The sequence below is a fragment of the Oncorhynchus tshawytscha genome, unplaced genomic scaffold (assembly GCF_018296145.1).
Source record: "Oncorhynchus tshawytscha isolate Ot180627B unplaced genomic scaffold, Otsh_v2.0 Un_contig_242_pilon_pilon, whole genome shotgun sequence".
In the NCBI taxonomy this organism is placed as follows: domain Eukaryota; kingdom Metazoa; phylum Chordata; class Actinopteri; order Salmoniformes; family Salmonidae; genus Oncorhynchus; species Oncorhynchus tshawytscha.
Genome location: NW_024609593.1, coordinates 139842 through 157245, shown reverse-complemented (window position 1 = coordinate 157245; position 17404 = coordinate 139842). Strand labels below are relative to the sequence as shown.

Genomic DNA, 17404 nt, shown 5'->3' with positions numbered 1-17404 from the left:
GTCCATGTCTGGAAGGGTAAAACCACCCTCAGACTCAGGAAGGTTAAAACCACCCTCAGACTCAGGAAGGTTAAAACCACCCTCAGACTCAGGAAGGTTAAAACCACCCTCAGACTCAGGAAGGTTAAAACCACCCTCAGACTCAGGAAGGTTAAAACCACCAGGAAGGTTCAGACTCAGGAAGGTTAAAACCACCTCAGGAAGGTCAGACTCAGGAAGGTTAAAACCACCCCACCCAGACTCAGGAAGGTTAAAACCACCCTCAGACTCAGGAAGGTTAAAACCACCCTCAGACTCAGGAAGGTTAAAACCACCCTCAGACTCAGGAAGGTTAAAACCACCCTCAGACTCAGGAAGGTTAAAACCACCCTCAGACTCAGGAAGGTTAAAACCACCCTCAGACTCAGGAAGGTTAAAACCACCCTCAGACTCAGGAAGGTTAAAACCACCCTCAGACTCAGGAAGGTCTGAAACTTTCCTTTTTATTCTATACATTCTATTTGCCCATATAAAGTCATAACAGACGGAGGATACTTATTTAAAGGATTTCTACAGTGGGGTAATTGATGTTACCCAGGATGATGTATGTTAACTTTATAGGGTGGTCAGTACTCCCACAGTGTTGCATTGTCCAACCCCTCAGCGTTGGCCTTCAGAACCCCAGCGTGGTCTCCTTTAAGGTACCGCCCCCCCGGCGCTCGCACCGCCATCTTGTTGTAGTCACACAGCTCAAACAGGAAGTAGGTGGGCGTGTCCCCGCTGCACACCACTGCGGACTCCTCCCCCACGCACCAGAACTTCCCCTGTGAATCTAGAGAGGAGGGAGAACAGAGATGTATTGTAGATTATACCAAAACATGAGGGACACCTTCCTAATATTGAGTTGCCTCCCCTTTTTGTTCTCAGAACAGCCTCAGTTTGGAGCGGCAGATCGTTCCCCGTGAGCGCGGAGTGGTTTTTAGCCCGAGCAGTAGGAGGGGACATGGAGCGATGCAGCGGCAGATCGTTCCCCTGTGAGCGCGGAGTGGTTTTTAGCCCGAGCAGTAGGAGGGGACATGGAGCGATGCAGCGGCAGATCGTTCCCCTGTGAGCGCGGAGTGGTTTTTAGCCCGAGCAGTAGGAGGGGACATGGAGCGATGCAGCGGCAGATCGTTCCCCTGTGAGCGCGGAGTGGTTTTTAGCCCGAGCAGTAGGAGGGGACATGGAGCGATGCAGCGGCAGATCGTTCCCCTGTGAGCGCGGAGTGGTTTTTAGCCCGAGCAGTAGGAGGGGACATGGAGCGATGCAGCGGCAGATCGTTCCCCTGTGAGCGCGGAGTGGTTTTTAGCCCGAGCAGTAGGAGGGGACATGGAGCGATGCAGCGGCAGATCGTTCCCCTGTGAGCGCGGAGTGGTTTTTAGCCCGAGCAGTAGGAGGGGACATGGAGCGATGCAGCGGCAGATCGTTCCCCTGTGAGCGCGGAGTGGTTTTTAGCCCGAGCAGTAGGAGGGGACATGGAGCGATGCAGCGGCAGATCGTTCCCCTGTGAGCGCGGAGTGGTTTTTAGCCCGAGCAGTAGGAGGGGACATGGAGCGATGCAGCGGCAGATCGTTCCCCTGTGAGCGCGGAGTGGTTTTTAGCCCGAGCAGTAGGAGGGGACATGGAGCGATGCAGCGGCAGATCGTTCCCCTGTGAGCGCGGAGTGGTTTTTGCCCGAGCAGTAGGAGGGGACATGGAGGTCAGCGGCAGATCGTTCCCCTGTGACTGGAATTAGTGGTTTTTAGCCCGAGCAGTAGGAGGGGACATGGATCGAAAACAGCGGCAGATCGTTCCCCTGTGAGCGTGGTTTTTAGCCCGAGCAGTAGGAGGGGACATGGAGCGATGCAGCGGCAGATCGTTCCCCTGTGAGCGCGGAGTGGTTTTTAGCCCGAGCAGTAGGAGGGGACATGGAACATGCAGCGGCAGATCGTTCCCCTGTGAGCGCGGAGTGGTTTTTAGCCCGAGCAGTAGGAGGGGACATGGAGCGATGCAGCGGCAGATCGTTCCCCTGTGAGCGCGGAGTGGTTTTTAGCCCGAGCAGTAGGAGGGGACATGGAGCGATGCAGCGGCAGATCGTTCCCCTGTGAGCGCGGAGTGGTTTTTAGCCCGAGCAGTAGGAGGGGACATGGAGCGATGCAGCGGCAGATCGTTCCCCTGTGAGCGCGGAGTGGTTTTTAGCCCGAGCAGTAGGAGGGGACATGGAGCGGTTTATGCAGCGGCAGATCGTTCCCCTGTGAGCACTGGAATGGTTTTTAGCCCGAGCAGTAGGAGGGGACATGGAGCGATGCAGCGGCAGATCGTTCCCCTGTGAGCGCGGAGTGGTTTTTAGCCCGAGCAGTAGGAGGGGACATGGAGCGATGCAGCGGTTTATGAGCAATGAGGTCACATGATCTGCCTTGGCACTGGAATTATAAGGTTACTACACCCGCAAAAATAAAATATTTATCAAAAACAAATCCAGACCTTGAAAGTGGTCTGCTGATGTGATTTAAGCATTGTTGTGGACTCAGAACATCAAATTAAGTTGTTTTTTTTCCTTTACAAAAAGTGTGATTTTGAGAACGAAAACTAGAAAAAGGGAAAACGGAAACCTGGAAAAACAAAGAGAAGAAAACGGAATTTGGGAGAAAAAAAACTAAAACGGACTCAGGCAACAAATAAAATATATTTTCCTGGGGCCCTGTAGGCTCCGTCGGGCCTGTAGGCTCCGTCGGGCCCTGTGTATGTGTGTCTGTGTACCTCGGAGGCTGTAGGCCCCGTCGGGCCCTGTAGGCTGTGTCTGGCCCTGTAGGCTCCGTCGGGCCCTGTAGGCCCCGTCGGGCCCTGTAGGCTCCGTCGGGCCCTGTGTAGGTGTGTCTGTGTACCTCGGAGGCTGTAGGCCCCGTCGGGCCCTGTGTATGTGTGTCTGTGTACCTCGGAGGCTGTAGGCCCCGTCGGGCCCTGTGTAGGTGTGTCTGTGTACCTCGGAGGCTGTAGGCTCCGTCTTTAAACTCCAGCTGGAAGACGTCGTAGGAGGAGCGGTTAGAATCCAGCGTTCCCGTGCCAACCTTACGACAGCCAATGAAACCGTGTTCTCCACGGAGGACTATGATTGGCCGATTGATCAGCTTCATCAGGAACTGCTCCGCCTCCCCTGGGGACAAAACAAGGAAACGGATCAAACACGGATTGATTAGCTGATCGTTTGATAAGTTAATGAATAGGTTTCTGATCAGTTAGTTGATTGATTAGCTGATAGTTTGATAAGTTAAAGAATAGGTTTCTGATCAGTTAGTTGATTGATTAGCTGATCGTTTGATAAGTTAATGAATAGGTTTCTGATCAGTTAGTTGATTGATTAGCTGATCGTTTGATAAGTTAATGAATAGGTTTCTGATCAGTTAGTTGATTGATTAGCTGATTGTTTGATAAGTTAATGAATAGGTTTCTGATCAGTTAGTTGATTGATTAGCTGATCGTTTGATAAGTTAATGAATAGGTTTCTGATCAGTTAGTTGATTGATTGTTTAATTGACAGATATTTCAACAATAAGGAAAACTGACGCCAACGATAAGATTCACTGGCCGCTGCGGCCATAGTTACAGCACGTATCGTCACGGTTACGGTAATGGTATCCACGGTGACAGACTAACCTGCGTTGTCGACGGTAGCAGCTAGCTGTCCGTTCCTCTTGGCGGCAACGTATTTCCCATTAGAGGCTTTGAGAGAAACCTTCCCCTCACACCACTCCAGATCAAAATGACTGTTAGATGACCTACACACACACACACACAACACACACACACACACACACACACACAACATTTCCCATTAGAGGATTTGAGAGAAACCTTCCCCTCACACACAGATCAAAATGACTGTTAGATGACCTACACACACACACACACACACACACACACACACACACACACACACACACACACACACACACACACACACAGCAACGTATTTCCCATTAGAGGCTTTGAGAGAAACCTTCCCCTCACACCACTCCAGATCAAAATGACTGTTAGATGACCTACACACACACACACACACACACACACACACACACACACAGCAACATTTCCCATTAGAGGCTTTGACACAAACCTTTCCCTCACACCACTCCAGATCAAAATGACTGTTAGATGACACACACACACACACACACACACACACACACACACACACACACACACACACACACATTTCCCATTAGAGGCTTTGAGACAAACCTTCCCACAACACCACTCCAGATCAAAATGACTGTTAGACACCTACACACACACACACACAAAATAACATATTTCATTAAGAGGTTCAGTCACAAGTAGAGTGTGTGTGTGACACACACACACACACACACACAGTGTGTATAGTGTGTGTAGTGGATTACACACACACACAGTGTGTATAGTGTAGTGTTTATTAGTGTATGAGTGTTTCCCTCACAGTGTGTCAAAATGTGTAGATTGTGTACATAGTGTGTATACACACACATACACACACACATGTGTGTACACAGTGTGTATAGTGTGTATGTGTATATAGTGTGTGTAGTGTGTATAGTGTGTATAGTGTGTGTAGTGTGTATAGTGTGTATAGTGTATGTGTGTGTAGTGTGTATAGTGTGTATAGTGTGTATAGTGTGTGTAGTGTGTATAGTGTGTAGTATAGTGTGTATAGTGTGTGTAGTGTGTATAGTGTGTATAGTGTGTATAGTGTGTATAGTGTGTAGTGTGTATAGTGTGTAGTAGTGTATAGTGTAGTGTGTATAGTGTATAGTGTGTATAGTGTGTGTATAGTGTGTATAGTGTATAGTGTGTAGTGTGTGTAGTGTGTATAGTGTGTGTGTGTATAGTGTGTATAGTGTGTAGTGTGTATAGTGTGTATAGTGTGTGTAGTGTGTATATGTGTATAGTGTGTATAGTGTGTGTAGTGTGTATAGTGTGTATAGTGTGTAGTGTGTGTAGTGTGTAGTGTGTATAGTGTGTATAGTGTGTATAGTGTAGTGTGTATGTGTGTGTATAGTGTATGTGTGTGTGTGTGTGTAGTGTGTATAGTGTGTATAGTGTGTGTGTAGTGTAGTGTGTATAGTGTGTGTAGTGTGTAGTGTGTATAGTGTGTATAGTGTGTGTGTATAGTGTAGTGTGTATAGTGTGTAGTGTGTGTATAGTGTGTATAGTGTGTAGTGTGTATAGTGTGTGTAGTGTGTGTAGTGTGTATAGTGTGTATAGTGTAGTGTGTATAGTGTGTATAGTGTGTGTGTGTAGTGTGTAGTGTGTATAGTGTGTGTAGTAGTGTGTATAGTGTGTATAGTGTGTGTGTAGTGTGTATAGTGTATAGTGTGTATAGTGTGTAGTGTAGTGTAGTGTGTATAGTGTGTGTAGTGTAGTGTGTATAGTGTGTATAGTGTGTATAGTGTGTATGTGTAGTGTGTATAGTGTGTATAGTGTGTGTAGTGTATAGTGTGTAGTGTGTATAGTGTGTAGTGTGTGTAGTGTGTATAGTGTAGTGTGTAGTGTAGTAGTGTAGTAGTGTGTAGTGTGTATATGTGTGTAGTGTAGTGTAGTGTGTGTGTGTAGTGTAGTGTGTATAGTGTGTATAGTGTGTATAGTGTGTATAGTGTGTATAGTGTGTAGTGTGTGTATAGTGTGTAGTGTGTATAGTGTGTATAGTGTGTATAGTAGTGTGCATAGTGTGTATAGTGTGTAGTAGTGTGTAGTGTGTATAGTGTGTATAGTTTGTGTAGTGTGTATAGTGTGTATAGTGTGTAGTGTGTGTAGTGTGTAGTGTAGTGTGTGTAGTGTCTGTAGTGTGTATAGTGTGTATAGTGTGTATAGCGTACACGTACGTTACGGTCACAAGATGCAGGCCTCCTAATTGTCCCTAGAATTTCTAAGCAAACAGCTGGAGGCAGGGCTTTCTCCTATCGAGCTCCATTTTTATGGAATGGTCTGCCTAACCATGTGAGAGACGCAAACTCGGTCTCAACCTTTAAGTCTTTACTGAAGACTCATCTCTTCAGTGGGTCATATGATTGAGTGTAGTCTGGCCCAGGAGTGGGAAGGTGAACGGAAGGCTCTGGAGTAAACGAACCGCCCTTGCTGTCTCTGCCTGGCCGGTTCCCCTCTTTCCACTGAGATTCTCTGCCTCTGACCCTATTACAGGGGCTGAGTCACTGGCTAACTGGGGCTCTCTCATGTCGTCCCTGGAAGGGTATAGTGTGTCACCTGAGTGGGTTGATTCACTGATTCACTGTGTCATCCTGTCTGGGTTGGTGCCCCCCTTGGGTTGTGCCATGGCAGAGATCTTTGTGGGCTATACTCAGTTGTCTCAGGATGGTAAGTTGGTGGTTGAAGATATCCCTCTAGTGGTGTGGGGGCTGTGCTTTGGCAAAGTGGGTGGGGTTATATCCTTCCTGTTTGGCCCTGTCCGTGGGTGTGTAGGATGGGGCCACAGTGTCTCCTGACCCCTCCTGTCTCAGCCTCCAGTATTTATGCTGCAGTAGTTAATGTGTAGGGGGGCTAGGGTCAGTTTGTTATATCTGTAGTACTGTCTCCTGTCCTATTCGGTGTCCTGTGTGAATCTAAGTGTGCGTTCTCTAATTCTCTCCTTCTCTCTTTCTTTCTCTCTCTCGGAGGACCTGAGCCCTAGGACCATGCCCCAGGACTACCTGACATGATGACTCCTTGCTGTCCCCAGTCCACCTGGTCGTGCTGCTGCTCCAGTTTCAACTGTTCTGCCTTATTATTATACGACCATGCTGGTCATTTATGAACATTTGAACATCTTGGCCATGTTCTGTTATAATCTCCACCCGGCACAGTCAGAAGAGGACTGGCCACCCCTCATAGCCTGGTTCCTCTCTAGGTTTCTTCCTAGGTTTGGCCTTTCTAGGGAGTTTTTCCTAGCCACCGTGCTTCTACACCTGCATTGCTTGCTGTTTGGGGTTTTAGGCTGGGTTTCTGTACAGCACTTTGAGATATCAGCAGTACGAAGGGCTATATAAATAAATTTGATTTGATTTTATGATATAGTGTGTAGTGTGTATAGTGTGTATAGTGTATAGAGTGTGTGTAGTGTAGTGTGTATTGTGTGTATAGTGTGTAGTGTATAGTGTGTAGTGTAGTGTGTTTATTGTGTATAGTGTGTATAGTGTATAGTGTGTGTGTAGTGTGTATAGTGTGTATAGTGTGTAGTGTGTATATTGTGTATAGTGTGTAGTGTGTATAGTGTGTATAGTGTATAGTGTGTGTTTAGTGTGTATAGTGTGTATAGTGTGTAGTGTGTATAGTGTGTATAGTGTGTAGTGTGTAGTGTGTATAGTGTGTATAGTGTGTATAGTGTGTGTATAGTGTGTGTAGTGTGTAGTGTGTATAGTGTATAGTGTGTGTGTATAGTGTATATAGTGTGTATAGTGTGTGTATATAGTGTGTATAGTGTGTATAGTGTAGTGTGTATAGTGTGTATAGTGTATAGTGTGTATAGTGTGTATAGTGTGTATAGTGTGTGTAGTGTGTATAGTGTGTGTAGTGTGTATAGTGTGTATAGTGTGTATAGTGTGTATAGTGTGTATAGTGTAGTGTGTATGTATAGTGTGTATAGTGTGTATAGTGTGTATAGTGTGTATAGTGTATAGTGTGTATAGTGTGTATAGTGTGTATAGTGTGTGTATAGTGTGTGTAGTGTGTAGTGTGTGTGTATAGTGTATAGTGTGTATAGTGTGTATAGTGTGTATAGTGTGTATAGTGTGTATAGTGTGTATAGTGTGTATAGTGTGTATAGTGTGTAGTGTGTATAGTGTGTATAGTGTGTATAGTGTGTATAGTGTGTATAGTGTGTATGTGTATAGTGTATAGTGTGTATAGTGTATATGTGTGTAGTGTGTAGTGTGTATAGTGTGTGTATAGTGTGTATATGTGTGTATAGTGTGTAGTGTGTATAGTGTGTATAGTGTGTATAGTGTGTGTATAGTGTGTATAGTGTGTATAGTGTGTATAGTGTATATGTGTAGTGTGTGTGTATAGTGTGTATAGTGTGTGTGTGTGTAGTGTGTGTATTGTGTGTATAGTGTGTGTATAGTATAGTGTGTATAGTGTGTATAGTGTGTAGTGTGTATAGTGTGTATAGTGTAGTGTGTATAGTGTGTGTGTATAGTGTGTATAGTGTGTGTAGTAGTGTAGTGTGTATAGTGTGTATAGTGTGTAGTGTGTAGTGTGTATAGTGTGTATAGTGTGTATAGTGTGTATAGTGTGTATAGTGTGTAGTGTGTATAGTGTGTATAGTGTGTGTAGTGTGTATAGTGTGTGTAGTGTGTATAGTGTGTGTAGTGTGTATAGTGTGTATAGTGTGTAGTGTAGTGTGTATAGTGTGTATAGTGTGTATAGTGTGTGTATAGTGTATAGTGTGTATAGTGTGTATAGTGTGTAGTGTGTATAGTGTGTAGTGTGTGTGTAGTGTAGTGTGTATAGTGTGTATAGTGTGTATAGTGTATAGTGTGTGTAGTGTAGTGTGTATAGTGTGTGTAGTGTGTATAGTGTGTGTAGTGTGTATAGTGTAGTAGTAGTGTATAGTGTGTATAGTGTGTGTGTATAGTGTGTATAGTGTGTAGTGTTAGTATAGTGTATAGTGTGTATAGTGTATATGTGTGTATAGTGTGTGTGTATGTGTATAGTGTAGTGTGTAGTGTAGTGTGTATAGTGTGTATATAGTGTGTATAGTGTGTGTAGTGTGTATAGTGTGTATAGTGTATAGTGTGTATAGTGTGTATAGTGTGTATAGTGTATAGTGTATAGTGTGTAGTGTGTATAGTGTGTATAGTGTATAGTGTGTATAGTGTGTGTATAGTGTTATAGTGTATAGTGTGTATAGTGTATAGTGTATAGTGTGTATAGTGTGTATAGTGTGTATAGTGTGTATTGTCAGTGTGTATAGTGTGTATAGTGTATAGTGTGTATAGTGTGTGTAGTGTAGTGTGTGTGTGTATAGTGTGTATAGTGTTATAGTGTATAGTGTGTATAGTGTGTATAGTGTATATAGTGTGTATAGTGTATAGTATAGTGTGTATAGTGTGTATAGTGTGTATAGTGTGTGTGTAGTGTGTATAGTGTGTATAGTGTGTATAGTGTGTATAGTGTGTGTAGTGTGTATAGTGTGTGTAGTGTGTATGTGTGTAGTGTGTATAGTGTATAGTGTGTAGTGTAGTGTGTATGTGTGTAGTGTAGTGTGTATAGTGTGTGTGTAGTGTGTATAGTGTGTATAGTGTAGTGTATAGTGTGTATAGTGTGTATAGTGTGTATAGTATAGTGTATAGTGTGTATAGTGTGTAGTGTGTATAGTGTGTATAGTGTGTATAGTGTGTGTAGTGTGTATAGTGTGTAGTGTGTATAGTGTGTATAGTGTGTATAGTGTGTGTAGTGTGTATAGTGTATAGTGTGTATAGTGTGTAGTGTGTATAGTGTGTATAGTGTGTATAGTGTGTGTAGTGTGTATAGTGTGTAGTGTGTATAGTGTGTATAGTGTAGTGTGTATAGTGTGTATAGTGTGTATAGTGTGTAGTGTGTAGTGTGTATAGTGTGTAGTGTAGTAGTATAGTGTATATAGTGTGTAGTGTGTATAGTGTATAGTGTGTATAGTGTGTAGTGTGTGTATAGTGTGTATATGTGTAGTGTGTATAGTGTGTATAGTGTATAGTGTGTATAGTGTATATAGTGTATAGTGTGTATAGTGTGTATAGTGTAGTGTGTATAGTGTATAGTGTATAGTGTGTGTAGTGTGTATAGTGTATAGTGTGTATAGTGTGTATAGTGTGTATAGTGTGTATAGTGTGTATAGTGTGTATAGTGTGTATAGTGTATAGTGTGTATAGTGTGTATAGTGTGTATAGTGTGTATAGTGTGTATAGTGTATAGTGTGTATAGTGTGTATAGTGTGTATAGTGTGTATAGTGTATAGTGTATAGTGTATAGTGTGTATAGTGTGTAGTGTGTATAGTGTGTATAGTGTGTATAGTGTGTATAGTGTGTAGTGTGTGTATAGTGTGTATAGTGTGTATAGTGTGTATTGTATAGTGTGTATAGTGTATAGTGTGTATAGTGTGTAGTGTGTAGTGTGTGTATAGTGTGTATAGTATAGTGTGTATAGTGTATAGTGTGTATAGTGTGTATAGTGTATAGTGTGTATAGTGTGTGTATAGTGTGTATAGTGTATAGTGTGTATAGTGTGTATAGTGTGTATAGTGTGTAGTGTGTATAGTGTATAGTGTATAGTGTGTATAGTGTGTATAGTGTGTAGTAGTGTATAGTGTGTATAGTGTGTATAGTGTGTAGTGTGTATAGTGTGTATAGTGTATAGTATAGTGTGTAGTGTGTATAGTGTGTAGTGTATAGTGTAGTGTGTATAGTGTGTATAGTGTGTATAGTGTGTGTATAGTGTGTATAGTGTATAGTGTATAGTGTGTATAGTGTGTATAGTGTGTATAGTGTGTATAGTAGTGTGTGTAGTGTGTAGTGTGTATAGTGTATATAGTGTATATAGTGTAGAGTGTGTATAGTGTATAGTGTGTATAGTGTGTATAGTGTGTATAGTGTATAGTGTGTATAGTGTATATAGTGTATAGTGTATATAGTGTATATAGTGTAGAGTGTGTATAGTGTATAGTGTGTATAGTGTGTATAGTGTGTATAGTGTATAGTGTGTATCGTGTATAGTGTGTATAGTGTGTAGTGTGTATAGTGTATAGTGTGTATAGTGTGTATAGTGTATAGTGTGTATAGTGTATATAGTGTATAGTGTGTATAGTGTGTATAGTGTATAGTGTGTATAGTGTGTATAGTGTATAGTGTATAGTGTGTATAGTGTATAGTGTATAGTGTGTATAGTGTGTATAGTGTGTATAGTGTGTAGTGTGTATAGTGTGTATAGTGTGTGTAGTGTGTATAGTGTGTATAGTGTGTAGTGTGTATAGTGTATAGTGTATAGTGTGTATAGTGTGTAGTGTGTATAGTGTGTATAGTGTGTATAGTGTGTATAGTGTGTGTAGTGTGTAGTGTGTATAGTGTATAGTGTGTAGTGTGTATAGTGTGTAGTGTGTAGTGTGTATAGTGTGTATAGTGTATAGTGTGTAGTGTGTAGTGTGTATATAGTGTATATATATAGTGTGTATAGTGTGTATAGTGTGTATAGTGTGTATAGTGTGTATAGTGTGTATAGTGTATAGTGTATAGTGTGTATAGTGTGTATAGTGTGTATAGTGTATAGTGTGTAGTGTGTGTAGTGTAGTGTATAGTGTGTATAGTGTGTATAGTGTATAGTGTATAGTGTGTATAGTGTGTATAGTGTGTATAGTGTGTATAGTGTGTATAGTGTGTATAGTTTGTAGTGTGTATAGTGTGTGTAATGTATAGTGTGTATAGTGTGTAGTGTGTATAGTGTGTTTAGTGTGTATTGTGTATAGTGTATAGTGTGCAGTGTGTGTAGTGTGTATAGTGTATAGTGCATAGTGTGTATAGTGTGTAGTGTGTATAGTGTATAGTGTGCAGTGTGTGTAGTGTGTATAGTGTATAGTGTGTGTAATGTATAGTGTATACAGTGTGTGTAGTGTATAGTGTGTATAGTGTGTAGTGTGTACAGTGTGTAGTGTGTATAGTGTATAGTGTGCAGTGTGTGTAGTGTGTATAGTGTGTAGTGTGTATAGTGTATAGTGTGCAGTGTGTGTAGTGTGTATAGTGTATAGTGCATAGTGTGTATAGTGTGTAGTGTATTACTTGGTAGAGGCGGTACACTGCAGTCCTCCGGTGGAGGTGAGAGTCCAGTACTTTCCTGCAGCAGTGCGGAACGAACACTTCCTGTTTCCTGTCTCACGACTCATCTCCACCTGGAACACTTCCTGGTCACCCTCCTCATCCTGATTGGCCGAAAGGTCCATGCCTGGGGTCAGGGGTAGGGGTCACAGAGATCATACAGGGTTAATTGTGAACAATGTGTTGTGAAACTAGGAATTATTTAGGGTTGAGTTTCAATCAACATGCCGTCTATACTAGTTGATCCCTCACTAATACCCCACATATATTATAAACAGTACCAGTCTAGTAGATCACTCACTAATACCCCACATATATTATAAACAGTACCAGTCTAGTAGATCACTCACTAATACTCAACATATATTATATACAGTACCAGTCTAGTAGATCACTAATACCCAACATATATTATATATACAGTACCAGTCTATACTAGTAGATCACTATTACCCAACATATATTATATATAGAGTACCAGTCTAGTAGATCACTAATGCCCAACATATATTATATATACAGTACCAGTCTATACTAGTAGATCACTCACTAATACCCAACATATATTATATATACAGTACCAGTCTATACTAGTAGATCACTAACTAATACCCAACATATATTAGATATACAGTACAAGTCTATACTAGTAGATCACTCACTAATACCCAACATATATTATATATACAGCACCAGTCTATACTAGTAGATCACTCACTAAAACCCAACATATATTAGATATACAGTACCAGTCTATACTAGTAGATCACTCACTAATACCCAACATATATTATATATACAGTACAAGTCTATACTAGTAGATCACTCACTAATACCCAACATATATTATATATACAGTACCAGTCTAGTAGATCACTAATACCCAACATATATTAGATATACAGTACCAGTCTATACTAGTAGATCACTAATACCCACCATATATTATATATACAGTACCAGTCTATACTAGTAGATCACTCACTAGTACCCAACATATATTATATACAGTACCAGTCTAGTAGATCACTCACTATTACCCAACATATATTAGATATACAGTACCAGTCTATACTAGTAGATCACTCACTAATACCCAACATATATTATATATACAGTACCAGTCTAGTAGATCACTAATACCCAACATATATTAGATATACAGTACCAGTCTATACTAGTAGATCACTAATACCCAACATATATTATATATACAGTACCAGTCTATACTAGTAGATCACTAATACCCAACATATATTATATACAGTACCAGTCTAGTAGATCACTAATGCCCAACATATATTATATATACAGTACCAGTCTATACTAGTAGATCACTCACTAATCCCCAACATATACTATATATACAGTACCAGTCTATACTAGTAGATTACTAATACCCAACAAATATTAGATATACAGTACCAGTCTAGTAGATCACTAATGCCCAACATATTAGATATACAGTACTAGTCTATACCAGTAGATCACTCACTAATACCCAACATATATTATATACAGTACCAGTCTAGTAGATCACTAATGCCCACATATATTATATATACAGTACCAGTCTATACTAGTAGATCACTCACTAATACCTAACATATATTATATACAGTACCAGTCTATAATAGTAGATCACTAATACCCAACATATATTATATATACAGTACCAGTCTATACTAGTAGATCACTCACTAGTACCCAACATATATTATATACAGTACCAGTCTAGTAGATCACTCACTATTACCCAACATATATTATATACAGTACCAGTCTATACTAGTAGATCACTAATCCCCAACATATATTATATATACAGTACCAGTCTATACTAGTAGATCACTAATACCCAACATATATTAGATATACAGTACCAGTCTATACTAGTAGATCACTAATACCCAACATATATTATATATACAGTACCAGTCTATACTAGTAGATCACTCACTAATACCCAACATATATTATATACAGTACCAGTCTATACTAGTAGATCACTAATACCCAACATATATTATATATACAGTACCAGTCTATACTAGTAGATCACTAATACCCAACATATATTATATATACAGTACCAGTCTATACTAGTAGATCACTCACTAATACCCAACATATATTATATATACAGTACCAGTCTATACTAGTAGATCACTAATACCCAACATATATTATATATACAGTACCAGTCTAGTAGATCACTAATACCCAACATATATTATATATACAGTACCAGTCTATACTAGTAGATCACTAATACCCAACATATATTATATATACAGTACCAGTCTATACTAGTAGATCACTAATACCCAACATATATTATATATACAGTACCAGTCTATACTAGTAGATCACTAATACCCAACATATATTATATATACAGTACCAGTCTATACTAGTAGATCACTAATACCCAACATATATTATATATACAGTACCAGTCTATACTAGTAGATCACTCACTATTACCCAACATATATTAGATATACAGTACCAGTCTATACTAGTAGATCACTCACTAATAACCAACATATATTATATATACAGTACCAGTCTAGTAGATCACTAATACCCAACATATATTAGATATACAGTACCAGTATATATTAGTAGATCACTCACTAATACCCAACACCCAACATTTATTAGATATACAGTACCAGTATATAGTAGTAGATCACTAATACCCAACATATACTATATACATTACCAGTCTATACTAGTAGATCACTAATACCCAACATATATTATATATAGAGTACCAGTCTATACTAGTAGATCACTCACTAATACCCAACATATATTAGATATACAGAACCGGTCTAGTAGATCACTAATACCCAACATATATTATATATACAGTACCAGTCTATACTAGTAGATCACTCACTAATACCCAACATATATTATATATACAGTACCAGTCTATACTAGTAGATCACTCACTAATACCCAACATATATTATATACAGTACAGTCTATACTAGTAGATCTATACTAGTTATATCACACTAATACCCAACATATATTATATACAGTACCAGTCTATACTAGTAGATCACTAATCCCCAACATATATATATATACAGTACCAGTCTATACTAGTAGATCACTAATACCCAACATATATTATATATACAGTACCAGTCTAGTAGGTCACTAATACCCAACATATATTAGATATACAGTACCAGTCTATACTAGTAGATCACTATTACCCAACATATATTAGATATACAGTACCAGTCTATACTAGTAGATCACTCACTAATAACCAACATATATTATATATACAGTACCAGTCTAGTAGATCACTAATACCCAACATATATTAGATATACAGTACCAGTCTATATTAGTAGATCACTCACTAATACCCAACATATATTATATATACAGTACCAGTCTAGTAGATCACTAATACCCAACATATATTATATATACAGTACCAGTCTATACTAGTAGATCACTCACTAATACCCAACATATATTATATATACAGTACCAGTCTATACTAGTAGATCACTAATACCCAACATATATTATATATACAGTACCAGTCTATACTAGTAGATCACTCACTAATACCCAACATATATTAGATATACAGAACCGGTCTAGTAGATCACTAATACCCAACATATATTATATATACAGTACCAGTCTATACTAGTAGATCACTAATACCCAACATATATTAGATATACAGTACCAGTCTATACTAGTAGATCACTAATACCCAACATATATTATATATACAGTACCAGTCTAGTAGATCACTAATACCCAACATATATTATATATACAGTACCAGTCTATACTAGTAGATCACTAATACCCAACATATATTAGATATACAGTACCAGTATATATTAGTAGATCACTCACTAATACCCAACACCCAACATTTATTAGATATACAGTACCAGTATATAGTAGTAGATCACTAATACCCAACATATACTATATACATTACCAGTCTATACTAGTAGATCACTAATGCCCAACGTATATTATATATACAGTACCAGTCTAGTAGATCACTCACTAATGCCCAACATATATTATATATATGGTACCAGTCTATACTAGTAGATCACTACTACCCACAATATATTATATATAAAGTACCAGTCTAGTAGATCACTAATACTCAACATATATTATATACAGTACCAGTCTAGTAGATCACTCACTTTTACCCAACATATATTAGATATACAGTACCAGTATATACTAGTAGATCACTATTACCCAACATATATTAGATATACAGTACCAGTCTATACTAGTAGATCACTAATACCCAACATATATTATATATACAGTACCAGTCTAGTAGATCACTAATACCCAACATATATTAGATATACAGTACCAGTCTATACTAGTAGATCACTAATACCCAACATATATTATATATACAGTACCAGTCTAGTAGATCACTAATACCCAACATATATTAGATATACAGTACCAGTCTAGTAGATCACTATTACCCAACATATATTAGATATACAGTACCAGTCTATACTAGTAGATCACTAATACCCAACATATATTATATATACAGTACCAGTCTATACTAGTAGATCACTAATACCCAACATATATTATATATACAGTACCAGTCTATACTAGTAGATCACTCACTAATACCCAACATATATTATATACAGTACCAGTCTATACTAGTAGATCACTCACTAATACCCAACATATATTAGATATACAGTACCAGTCTATACTAGTAGATCACTCACTAATACCCAACATATATTAGATATACAGAACCGGTCTAGTAGATCACTCACTAATACCCAACATATATTAGATATACATTACCAGTCTATACTAGTAGATCACTCATTAATACCCAACATATATTATATATACAGTACCAGTCTAGTAGATCACTCACTAATACCCAACATATATTATATATACAGTACCAGTCTATACTAGTATCTCACTAATACCCAACATATATTAGATATACAGAACCGGTCTAGTAGATCACTCACTAATACCCAACATATATTAGATATACATTACCAGTCTATACTAGTAGATCACTCATTAATACCCAACATATATTATATATACAGTACCAGTCTATACTAGTATATCACTAATCCCCAACATATATTAGATATACAGTACCAGTCTAGTAGATCACTCACTAATACCCAGCATATATTATATATACAGTACCAGTCTAGTAGAACACTCATACCCAACATATATTAGATATACAGTACCAGTCTATACTAGTAGATCACTCACTAATACCTAACATATATTATATACAGTACCAGTCTAGTAGATCACTCACTAATACCCAACATATACAGTGGGGCAAAAAAATATTTCGTCAGCCACCAATTGTGCAAGTTCTCCCACTTAAAAAGATGAGAGAGGCCTGTAATTTTCATCATAGGTACACTTCAACTATGACAGACCAAATTAGGGGAAAAAATCCAGAAAATCACATTGTAGGATTTTTTATGAATTTATTTATTTATTTGCAAATTATGGTGGAAAATAAGTATTTGGTCACCTACCAACAAGCAAGATTTCT

General features: G+C 39.1%; 1 protein-coding gene across 1 annotated transcript in view; it reads right to left on the bottom strand.

The window, feature by feature from the left end:
• Nucleotides 1-353: 353 nt before the first annotated feature.
• The window catches only part of LOC112240904 (fascin-like), a 29015-nt gene continuing 11964 nt past the window's right edge, over nt 354-17404 (bottom strand). Inside the window, exons 4-7 of the mRNA XM_042316125.1 lie at nt 11770-11932; nt 3652-3773; nt 2981-3151; nt 354-811 (exon numbers count right to left, since the gene is read on the bottom strand). Coding sequence (XP_042172059.1) covers nt 606-811; nt 2981-3151; nt 3652-3773; nt 11770-11932 — 662 coding nt within the window. The 3' untranslated portion in view covers nt 354-605. The remainder of the gene's footprint in view (nt 812-2980; nt 3152-3651; nt 3774-11769; nt 11933-17404) is intronic.